At 41.8% G+C, this 12,111-nt stretch overlaps 2 protein-coding genes across 2 annotated transcripts in view; both read right to left on the reverse strand.

The window, feature by feature from the left end:
- The window catches only part of LOC309558281 (UDP-glucuronosyltransferase 3A1-like), a 30,585-nt gene extending 29,740 nt beyond the window's left edge, over window positions 1–845 (reverse strand). Inside the window, exon 1 of the mRNA XM_082261337.1 lies at window positions 728–845. Within this exon, the coding sequence (XP_082117463.1) occupies window positions 728–824 (97 nt within the window). The 5' untranslated portion in view covers window positions 825–845. The remainder of the gene's footprint in view (window positions 1–727) is intronic.
- Window positions 846–5,708: 4,863 nt separating this feature from the next.
- On the reverse strand, window positions 5,709–10,516 carry LOC309543727 (tigger transposable element-derived protein 1-like; the record flags this gene model as incomplete). The annotated part of the gene is made up of 3 exons (XM_082242984.1): window positions 5,709–5,905; window positions 9,313–10,165; window positions 10,253–10,516. The coding sequence occupies 3 exons, from the start codon at window positions 10,514–10,516 to the stop codon at window positions 5,709–5,711; spliced, it is 1,314 nt and encodes a 437-aa protein (XP_082099110.1).
- Between the last annotated feature and the right edge of the window lie 1,595 nt (window positions 10,517–12,111).

Raw genomic sequence — 12,111 nt, forward strand, 5'->3', positions numbered from 1 at the left:
AGGAGGCATGAAGCATGTAAATGCAAAAAAATTTGCATAAATGCATTACAAATATGCCCTGTAAGATGCATAGCTATGCAGCAGCACTAGTGTGGACCTAGGTTTAGCAAATAAATGTAACCACTGATTACATGGTAACCAATTGTTACATGGTATCTCTTGTTAAAAAGACATATGCTTTTCCTCTTCTCCTCAGCTCAATCTTATGACCATATTGTGGAATTTTTCTATTGCCCATAATAAAACAGCATTCGTTCAGAAGAGAAAATAGGCTAAAGAACGTTAATTTTTGCTGAATCTGCACAAAGCAAATGTGCATGCTGATTTTTTTTTATATATAAATGCATTCCATAAATGTGTATATTGCAAATAGTTCACTTCACACTCTGAGGTTGAAAAAAAAAAAACTGCTCACTTTGAAAAGTTCTACAAACACTAAAAATATAATTTTGATTGAAATACTGCTCATTTCTGGTTTGAAAATTGCTCAAAAATGCAGATTATGTCTAAAATTGCAGTTTTATTGGACTTGCAAAATACTGAAATTTCCTCAATTATGTCAAAGTACATAACACAAAGAATGTGGGCAATAAAAAAAAAAGGATGGATAACACAGGAATAGTTTTTAATTTTTAGTCTTTGTAAGTCAGGAGTGTGAATTTATCTGAACATTATATGAACATGTTATATAGAAAATACTATATGTAATATATATGAAAGGACTCACCAACAAAGCAGATTGTCAGGATTTTGGCCCCATCCATAGAGAGGAACTGCAGTGCAAAGACCAGAAAGAACACAGCCTGCTTCTTACATGCAGCCATTGTAGTGAGGAATCAGAAGGAAGAGTGAAATCCACACTGTTTGTACAGGGATCATTGACAGGACAGGGACTGGGAGGGGTCAGAATAGTAGCCACACCCCTTCTGACATCATGTCCTTTGATTCCAACAGTTGAACTGAACCAAGTGAAATATATTCTTGGAAGAAAGCGCCCAGAATAACTATTCCCATAGTGCAAAGTCTGAGGCTGTAAAGAAATGACTTGTGGGCTGTGACATTTTTATCAGTTTGCCTATAAAACAAGTCCATTTCTCGCATATGAAACTTTTTTCCTAATTAATAAAAATAAAAATACTAATAATTATATGTATATATTTTTTTTAAGTTTTTTTTTTTTTGATAGTGGTTTATGTAAATGATCCCCTTCATGACCAGAGTCAAGACAAACCTTACAGCCAAGGCCAATTTTGCAACTTTGACATGTGTTAGTATAGCCGTACATATCATCGCAACTAGTTAGTATTTTCAGGTGGATTGTACCTTTTTTTTTTCAGGTCAGATTGGGCTTTCATTTGGTGGCTTTTTATTAATGGATATCTCCTAAAATCCTTATTATTAAAGGAAAACTGTCCCTAAATAGTAAAGAAAAATAATTTTTTAAATGTTGCTGTATATTTGTATGCCTTTACAATGACTCACCACCAAAAACCTGCAAAATAAATTCTCCTACTCCTGACAATCCCAGTCATACCACATCTGTGTGTAATTTGTTCTTTGTGTAACCAGTGTGTAACCAGTGTGTAACCGCGCTAATAAATCCAAATAATCAACAGCTGCAGCTTTAGAGCCCATTCACATTAGCGCGGCTTGTCAGGCAACTTGTCAGCCTGACAAGTCGCGCTCGGTCGCGGTCCATTGATTAGCACAGGACCCATTCTAATAGGAGCGACACAAGTCGCTCCGGCTTAGAAAAAGGGTCCTGTACTACTTTGGGGCGACCACGGAGCGACTTGCATAGACTTCCATTATGTGAAGTCTCTGCAAGTCGCGTCGAAGTCGCGGTGCACGCGACTTCACAGGTCGCCCCCCAAAGTCGTGTCGCACTAGTCTGAATGGGCTCATAAAGTGAGATATCACCAAACGTTAACAAAGAAAAAAGCAAGCTGCGCTAATCTGAAGAAGAACTACTGAAATATCTCAGTTGTGAATAATACAAAATTATTGAAAATATTAAATGTGACCAATAATATAAGTGAAGTACAATAAATCACAAAAATTAAATGAGGAAAAACTATCACAAATATTGTGAACAAAATTGAATCACAAGTGATGTGAACAAATCAATAGAGTGTATCTCTCTTGTAAGTATGAAAGAGTCCCAAATAATAAGAGTCCCAAGGTGGTGAATGATAAGAAAGTATAAGTGAAGATAACTGTCAACGCTGCTGACTTCCACCACGGTGCTCAATCAATAGGCATGCATATGCGCTTACCAGAGATTAAATGAAATAGAGCCTGTGTAAAGCCAATACTCATATCACCACTTCTCATTAATAAACACGTTCCTCGGCAGATCCACTATGGCCACAGGTGGTATATAGCATACAAACAACGCTGTTCCAAAGCACTAATCCCTGATGTTGTCTCCGGTAGTGTCACATAAGAGAATAATAGGCTCCATAGTGTTAAACCGCAAAACACACATTCATTAAATAAATAAAAATTGCACTCACATAAAACAGAATATTCGCATAAATCAGATAGCCGGCCGGCTCATAGTATAGCCTGTCCTTCCGGGTTGCGTGGCGACGTCAGCACGCCGGACCCAATGCGCTCGTCACAGATGACTTCTACTGGGGATGCTCTCGTAGTAGGGCCAAGAAACAATTCTATGCATTTTTTTATTTACCTACCTAAACACACTGACACTAAATATAAAACCTTTTTTTTTTTTAATCTCACCTAAAACAGACTGACGCTAACACTGCCACTAACTGGCACATCACGGATGCTAACTGACACTTTTAGGAAGATTTACTAAAACTGGAGAACCCATCATCTGGTTCAACTGTGCATGATAGCCAATCAGCTCCTAACTTCGGCTTGTTCAGGTAAGCCGATGATGTAAGCGGATGATTTGCGGACATCAATGTAAGTGAATGGCACTGCGGGTGTCAGCGGAATACCATCCGCTGACACCCGATTTTCCTCCTGTCAGTTCTGTTCCGTTTTTATGAACGGAACAGAACCCTATTTTTCCTTCCGTGTAAAAAACGGAAAGGAAGGAAAATCGGATGTCAGTGGTGTCATCCGCTGACATCCGCAATGCCATATACTTACATTATGTCCGCATATCATCTGCAAACGGATGGGATGATATGCGGGCACACAGAGCGAATGACAGAAATGTCATCCGCTCCGTGGAAAAAAAAAAAAAAAAGTCCTGCAGCGGACCTTTCACACGGAGCGGCCGTGTGAAAGGAGCCTAATACTGTGTGCATAGAAACATAGAATGTGTCGGCAGATAAGAACCATTTGGCCCATCTAGTCTGCCCAATATATCTGAATCCTATGAATAGTCCCTGGCCCTATCTTATATGAAGGATAGCCTTATGCCTATCCCATGCATGCTTAAACTCCTTCACTGTATTTGCAGCTACCACTTCTGCAGGAAGGTTATTCCATGCATCCACTACTCTCTCAGTAAAGTAATACTTCCTCATATTACTTTTAAACCTTTGCCCATCTAATTTAAAACTGTGTCCTCTTGTGGTAGTTTTTCTTCTTTTAAATATGCTCTCCTCCTTTACCGAGTTGATTCCCTTTATGTATTTAAAAGTTTCTATCATATCCCCTCTGTCTCTTCTTTCTTCCAAGCTATACATGTTAAGGTCCTTTAACCTTTCCTGGTAAGTTTTTTCCTGCAATCCATGTACTAGTTTAGTAGCTCTTCTCTGCACTCTCTCTAGAGTATCTATATCCTTCTGGAGATATGGCCTCCAGTACTGCCCACAATACTCCAAGTGAGGGCTTACCAGTGTTCTGTACAGCGGCATAAGCACTTCTCTCTTTCTACTGCTTATACCTCTCCCTATACATCCAAGCATTCTGCTGGCATTTCGTGCTGCTCTATTACATTGTCTTCCCACCTTTAAGTCTTTAAGTCTTCTGAAATAATTACTCCTAAATCCCTTTCCTCAGATACTGAGGTCAGGACTGTGTCAAATATTCTATATTCTGCCCTTGGGTTTTTATGCCCCAGGTGCATTATCTTGCACTTATCCACATTAAATTTCAGTTGCCAGAGTTCTGACCATTCTTCTAGTTTTCCTAAATTCTTTTCCATTTGGCGTTTCCCTCCAGGAACATCAACCCTGTTACATATCTTTGTGTCATCAGCAAAAAGACAAACCTTACCATCGAGGCCTTTTGCAATATCACTTATGAAGATATTAAACAAAATTGGTCCCAGTACAGATCCCTGAGGTACCCCACTGGTAACATGACCTTGTTCTGAATGTTCTCCATTGACTACAACCCTCTGTTGTCTGTCACTCAGCCACTGCCTAATCCAATCAACAATATGGGAGCCCATGCTCAATGACTGCAGTTTATTGATAAGTTCTTCTATGTGGGACAGTGTCAAAAGCCTTACTAAAATCTAGTTGTGCAGCTTTAAAGGTGGGGTTCAACTTAGTGTACAGTGTCAGTGGGCCTTAGTACTGTAAACAAAACATAGTCCAGTTTAGATCACATGACATATCTGTAGGCCAATCTCTGCTTTCACCAAGCCTTGCTAAAAAATCGACATCCAGACATCCTGATTCCTGATAGAAGCTTGCAGAGATGTGCAGCGTGGGGTAGCGGCAGGTAACACGCAGCGTGGTGCGGTGGTAGAAGCTGCAAAATCGCTCAAACGGACAGTCTCTGACACTCATGTGAGGACAGCTTGCGCTGCTGACAACGGAAGTGCACCTGCATGAGATATGGGTCCTTCCGTTGTATCAACCCTCATTCCTTTTGACTGTAAATTTCAGTAGACTATGCCAGGGGGGACCGCTTCCTGTTCCTTGAGTGAGCACGAGGTGGCTGCCATGGGCAAGTCGGGGGCTACCTCAATGTTTTCTTGGCAAAAGTCCATATCCTCCCTTGGGCGTTCCACCAGATAGTTGGACAGAGCATCAGCGTGCCCGTTAAGCTTTCCAGGTCTTTGGGGGATCTTATACATAAATCATGCCAGGAGGGAGGCTCACATTTCCTCCAGCACCCCTAGCTTTGCTGTGTCCAAGTAGGCAAGGGGGTTGTTGTCAGGGAAGGCTTCTATGTCCTCCCCTATGAGATCACCCGTTCACAGCCATCTTTTATCCAAGCCAGTACAGCTCCCAGGTCTTGAAAACTCCCATTCATGCACATATGGAAGGGCTTTGAATAGCCTGCATAGGCCAATAATGGTGCCGAAGTAAATTTTTGTTTAAGCATTTCAAGCAAGTCCTGTTGTTGGGGTTAATGACACTGAGCTAGGATGGAGCATTGAGAACTACCTTTCTTCTGGTTGGCAAGGCAGTTCAGAAGCTGGGTAAGCTGGGTGGCTTTTTTGGCAAACATCAGAAAGAGCCTTTGGTAGTATCCCACCTGTAGGGATAAAGTAAGTTTCATGTTGACAATTTTCTGGTTTCTGATCAGAGTATCTCTTTCAACCGTAACAAAACTGTTAAGCTTTAGTTTACTGTTAAAAATATGTAATTGAGAGTTATCAGCTAGTTTTGGTCTCATTACGTATACATGCTGCTAGGGCGAGTTCCCTTAACACTGCATGTATGGCTGACAGAGGTAAGGGGGCTAGGGTCTCCTCTTTCATGTACAATAGATAATAACTACCAGCCTTCAGTCCTACCACAAACTGATCCCTCAACAGGTGATTCGAGTCAGTGATAGCAGCAAAGTTGCGTACATCCCTCTTTCTCTAGCTGTTTCCAGAGGTTCTGGAGTGCTACCGCAAAATGAGTGAGGATTTCATCCTCCTGCTGCCTCCAAGAAAAGAATCTGCGCTTCAACTCTGGGATCGTCACATTCTGTCCAAAGAGGCCCTCTAGTTGTGTCAGGTTTTTTTTCGAATGGGAACCTGATATAGGCACACAACTATTTCTAGTCTATCCTGTTGTGCCATAATGGTTCTTGCTCCTTTTTCTGCATGCACTACAAGAAGAAACATATCCTGCCGATTTCTGTCAAGTGTGGGGAGGTGCAATGTGGTGCCGGAGCAGTAAACACTCAGAGTCTAGTTGCAAGAACAGAATTTGTAACAAAGTTAAAGTTCAGAAATTCACAACAAGCCTGATGGGTACGGTACCTGCCTGGGAACGCTCATAAAATTCAACAGCGATATGTAGCAGAGCAGGCCTTGGGTGTGCTGACAGCATCTGTCTTGAACCTGGCCAATCCATACCCAAATGGGGAGGTCTACAGGAAGGATGGCCTGTCCATATTCTTTCACAACTAATCTGGAACCATTCCCTGTCGCTAATCACTGTCCCTGTCAGACAGGTGACCTGTCCCTACATTACCTAAATACGTGCCAAGCCTGGGAGCCAGGGCCTTAAGTAGGCTCTGCCTGACCCAAGATGGCTGCCAGAGTCACATGGGGCGGCATCATCCAATTGGATAGCTTCCCCAGTGACCCACAAAATCATAGAGGAACCATGTTCCTTTCAACTTCCACTCCAACTGCAATTCAGCTGCGTTTGAGCGCCGCCTACAGTGGAGAAAATTGACTGCACCTGCCTACAAGCTTGTATGTCAAGATGGGACAGATCTGTCAGGTTGGTAATTTTTGTTTCTGGATAGGATAGGGGGAAGCAGAGAATAACCTACATCTGGATAAAGTCTTCTATAAACTACAAGTGCTTCTTGACTGCACAGTAGTTTTAAAGACCCTCTCCCTGCTGTACAGTATTTAAAAACATTTTTTTTTTTTGCATTGGCACATGTCCCATATGGCAGAGCCCTCATTCCTTTTTTCAAGGATTATTGGTCTTAAAAAACAGAAAAAAATTGCCTCTTATAGACTTCAGTAGGGTTCAATGCTAAGTTTGGGTTTCACAGTCTCTCCACACTGGGTTTTCTGAAACTTTTTCGAACCAAACCCGGGCAGATTCACTCATCATCCTTCATAATATCATTCTTGAAATGATTCCTACTTTACAGCATTTTTTTCACAGTCGCTTAAAGGAAAAGTTTACCTTTTGTAACATGTTACACGTTACACCCATATTCAGGGTGTAACATGTAACATGTTTCAAATCCAGCGGCCCCCAAACCTCCCCGGCGATCTTCCTCCCCAGCACTCTGTTATTCTCTGCGCCACCCTGCCACATCACTCATTCACAGAGTTTGGTGAGCAGAAAAATACAATGTCCGGCAGGGACATTGTATTTTTGCAGGGTATCCTTTGCTATACAAACAGTCATTTCCTTAGTACATTCTCTGTAAGGAGACAACTGGAAGGACGTTTTTTGCTCCATACTCCCCCTAGGGGTAAGTTGATATCCTTACATTTCTTGTCCATTTTTAAGGATATATATACATATATATGCCTATTATGGGTATCCTCTACCCTTATGGGACTATGGGGACTCCCTGTTGACGATGAGATATACTGTTTGCCTCTCTGTTTATGTACCTGTTCAAAATAATATTGCCTATATTCTATACATCCGTAGATACACAGGTGGTGAATGCACGGTTGTGTGTACATAACTTCCCTGAAGAAGGAATTATATGAACAAAAATTCCGAAACATGTTGGAGGACACACTCACCTGCTCCATGAACCCCTAATGTATTATCCCTACCAGGATATGTATATGGAATGTTTATTTTAAAATTTATCTTTTGTTATTCTGTTGAATTTTAATATAAATCAATAAATGTATAATTTTTATATATTCCTCTTTATATCTCTTATTACTATACTGACTATCTCCAGCCCCTCCACTCAAATTCCCCTGGGACACCTATAGTTGTTTCTTCCATGAATTCAGTGGGGAAGGGAGTTTGGGCTGGTTCGGCATAGCCTTGTACCAACTATTCAATTTGTTTCAATGTCCGGCAGCCTTTGTAGCTATTGGCTTGTAGTTCTCAATGAACTACCACAGCACTGTTGAGCAGTGTGGTATTTCATTGATGCCTCCTTTTAGTGTGCAAATAAATGCACATTTTTTTTTTTACCTGCAAAATGTATTATTTTTTTTTTAAAGATGAACTTATACTTTCAATTTTAACACAGTTCACAGATAACATTATACAGTAATCCCCCCTCCATCGCGGGGGTTACGTTCCGGACCCACCCGCGAAAAGTGAAAATCCGCGAAATAGAAAGACCCTATTTAAATACACCCTAGGCATGTTTTGTTAACTTTTTAATAGCATTTAAAGGTCTTTAAACAAACGTTTAAGCAATAAAAACACATAAAAGATAGAGAGAGAGCAAGAGCATTGTAAAAACACAAAACTATTGTGCTAACAGTACAGTACTGTATACTGTACAGTAGTAAAAAAATACTGTACTGTACAGTATAGAGAGAGAGCAAGAGCATTGTAAAAACACAACTACTGTACTGTATTGTGCTAACAGTACAGTACTGTACTGTGTACTGTACAGTAGTAAAAAAAAGAGTACTGTACAGTACTGTATAGAGAGAGAGCAAGAGCATTGTAAAAACACAAAACTATTGTGCTAAAAGTACAGTACTGTATAATGTACAGTAGTAAATAAGAGTACTGTACAGTATTTGTACAGTACTGTACTGTACTCAGCAGAAAAGAAGATGACGATAAGCAGCAAATAAGAGCAGCTACTGTCCTTTTGAAGGCGCAGGTTCAGCAGGCGCTTCTTTTGGTGTAGGTGGGTTGTCTTCTTGCTGCTCCATGACCTCCACTTCTACATCAGAGGTGCCTGTGGAGGTACTTGGGGGGGATGTGGCCTTCTTCTGTTTTGTGAAGAACATAGTTATAGGCAGTTGCTGGGCGTGTTTCTTCTTTTGGGCGAGGAGGTTCTTGTACACCTGAATGGCTCCATCAATGCTGTTTTGGAACTGCAGTGAACGAACCATGTCAGGATCCCAATCAGCTAACATCTGTTTCAGGTCATTGGCCGTACGCATGACCCTGCCAAGGCGCTCAATTGACAAGCCTTCCTCTTCTTCCTCCCCCTCATGTTCCTCCATTTCCTCCTCACTCGCTGACTTGGTGAGTTCTGTCAGATCCTCATCGGTTAGTGGAGCTGAATGGGTTTCAATTAGGTCATTGACATCGTCCTGGGTCATATCCTGAAAACCTTCACCTCCTAGCAACTTCGCCAGCCTAATTGATTTGTCCACAGCTGAATGATGAACTTCGTCAGGAGAGAACCCTTTATATTCATGAATAATTTCTGGCCAAAGCTTCTTCCAACAGGCATGCAGGGTCTCCTTCTTCATCTCCTTGAGGGCCTTTTGTATGTTCTCCAGACAAGTTGCAATGGTGTAATTACGCCAGTAGTTCTTCAAATTGAAATTATCATCATTGTTCATGGATTCAACAAGATGATTCAAGGAGTTGCGAGTGTACAGAGCCTTGAATGCTCGTATCACACCCTGGTCCATAGGCTGAATTAAAGACGTGGTGTTGGGTGGAAGGAACTCAACTTGCACTCCTTCGTACGATAGATCCATGGCATGGCCACCTGCATTATCCATCAGCAGAAGCACTTTAAAATCAAGGCCAAGTTCGGCAAGGTAGACCTTGACGGCTGGGATGAAACAATTATGGAACCACTCAGTTGTGAGGCGTTTAGTCATCCAAGCCTTAGGGTTATGCATCCAATAGACTGGTAGCTGGTTCTTGTTTTTATGCTTCAATGCTCTGGGGTTCTTGGCCTTGTAGATCAGGGCTGGCTTGATCATAAACCCAGCAGCATTTCCACACATAACCAAGGTTACTCTGTCCTTATAAGCCTTGAATCCAGGGGCTCGGGCTTCCTCCTTCATGATGTAAGTCCGTTTGGGCATTCTCTTCCAGAACAAGCCGGTCTCATCCATATTAAAGACTTGCTCTGGTTTGTACCCACCCTCCTCGATGAAACTCTTGAAGGTCTCATTGGTGTACCTTTCAGCAGCTTCTTTGTCGGCAGATGCAGCTTCACCTTGCAATGAAACACTCTTCAACTGATAGCGTTTCTGGAAGCGGTCAAACCACCCCTTGCTGGCAGAAAAGTCTCCTGATGAAGATGTACCTGTACTAGAAGTAGAAGGCTGATCAGGATTGTCGTTGTCTGACTGTTCGGCTGCGGCAGAGCCTTCTTCAGAGCCTCCTTCATTGGCAAAAGTGTCGTACAGCTTCTTTGCCTGTGTCCTGATGATGTTACCATCCAATGTGATGCTTTTTTTTCTGCAATCTTGGATCCAAATGGCCAATGCAGTTTCCATCCTAACAATGGTTTTATTGCGGGAAGAAACAACTCTTTTTGCAGCTTGGTTTATGGACAGTGCAGCAGTTGCCCTGATATTCTTGTCATCCTTTTTGATGTATCGAATCGTTGATTCATTCATACCATAATGGCGGGCTACAGCAGCATAACTCTGTCCTTCCTTTATCATATCAAGAAGTTTCACCTTCTCCTGAATTGTAAGGAACTTCCTCTTCTGTTTTGGCTCGCCAGAAGCCTTAGCCTTAGATGATGGGCGTTTGGGTGGCATTCTTGCGGGCATTCTTGCTTGTAGTTGGCAAAGGAGCACATCTGCACATGCTCCGAATCGCGTTACCGCCCCCTCTAACGTCACCGCGCTCGGTGCGGTCCACGAGCGAGGCATGCGTTCCACCACAGCCTCGCTCTGATTCTCTCATTCACCGCTACATAACCGCGAAATGGCGAAATATTACCGCGATATCCGAATTAATGGGTCCTAATTAGAATAGCGCGAATTACCGGGACCGCGATATCCCAATTAATGGGTCCTAATTAAAATAGCGCGAATTACCGGGACCGCAAAAACTGAACCGCGATGGAGCGGGGGATTACTGTATAATATGTGTAATATTTTAATTTACCTGTAATTGAAACAATGTTAGTACTCATAATAAAACACAGCATAGCATTCTCTGTGGAAGTATAAATAGACTATGGCTTGAATCCATTTGTGTCAAAGTTCATCTGATTTGGGCAGTAGCATGAGGGAATGGAATGGACTTTGTGTTGGTTTTGGTAACTCAGAGTTATAAACTTGTGAATACACAGAAAGTATATGTACTTATAAACAAAGCCATGGCACACAGTGATAACACCTTCAAGCTATGGGAAAGGCAAGCTTCTAGCTATCAAGTGGAAGCTTTTGACTAATCATTCTGCAAGACACATGCGATTCGTTTAAGGATTTGCATGATTACAGTGAGGGAAAAAAGTATTTGATCCCCTGCTGATTTTGTACGTTTGCCCACTTATGAAGAAATTATTAGTATATCATTTTTATGGTAGGTTTATTTTAACAGTGAGAGACAGAATAACAACAAAAATATCCAGAAAAACACATTTCAAAAAAGTTATAACTCGATTTGCATTTTAATGAGTGAAACAAGTATTTGACTCCCTTTCAATCAGCAAGACTTCTGGCTCCCAGGTCTCGTCTATACAGGTAAATAAATCTCAGCTTGTTACCTGTATAAAAGCAATCTATCAGTTTCCAATCTCTCCACCATGGCCAAGACCAAAGAGCTGTGCAAGGATGTCATGGACAAGATTGTAGACCTACACATGGCTGGAATGGGCTACAAGACCATTGCCAAGCAGCTTGGTGAGAGGGTGACAACAGTTGGTGCGATTATTTGCAAATGGAAGAAACACAAAATAACTGTCAATCTCCCTTGGTCTGGGGCTCCATGCAAGGTCTCACCTAATGCTGATCATGAGAATGGTGAGAAATAAGCCCAGAGCTAAACAGGAGAATCTTGTAAATCATCTCAAGGCAGCTGGGACCATAGTCACCAAGAAAACAATTGCATCAATCGTATTGTATTGTATTGTCACAATGTAACACAAAAAAAATCTAATTTCACTGCTGGGGGAGAGTGTGCTGTGAGCCTATTCACAGCTGAAGTTACAGTCATGTTGCTGTCCTTGCTTCCCACTCCACAGCCCAGCAGCCTTGGCATCGTCTTGAAAATATGCCCCAAAACACAAGCTTCCCAGATGAAAAGTTACAGATCAGAGTCTACTGGGCTGAAGACTTCCGCATGGGGCTACCATGGTACATAGCAAGGAACAGTAGCCTAACTTCCCTAGTGATACATATAAAAT

The sequence above is a fragment of the Pelophylax lessonae genome (assembly GCF_965119305.1).
Source record: "Pelophylax lessonae genome assembly, chromosome: 1".
NCBI classification, from domain to species: domain Eukaryota; kingdom Metazoa; phylum Chordata; class Amphibia; order Anura; family Ranidae; genus Pelophylax; species Pelophylax lessonae.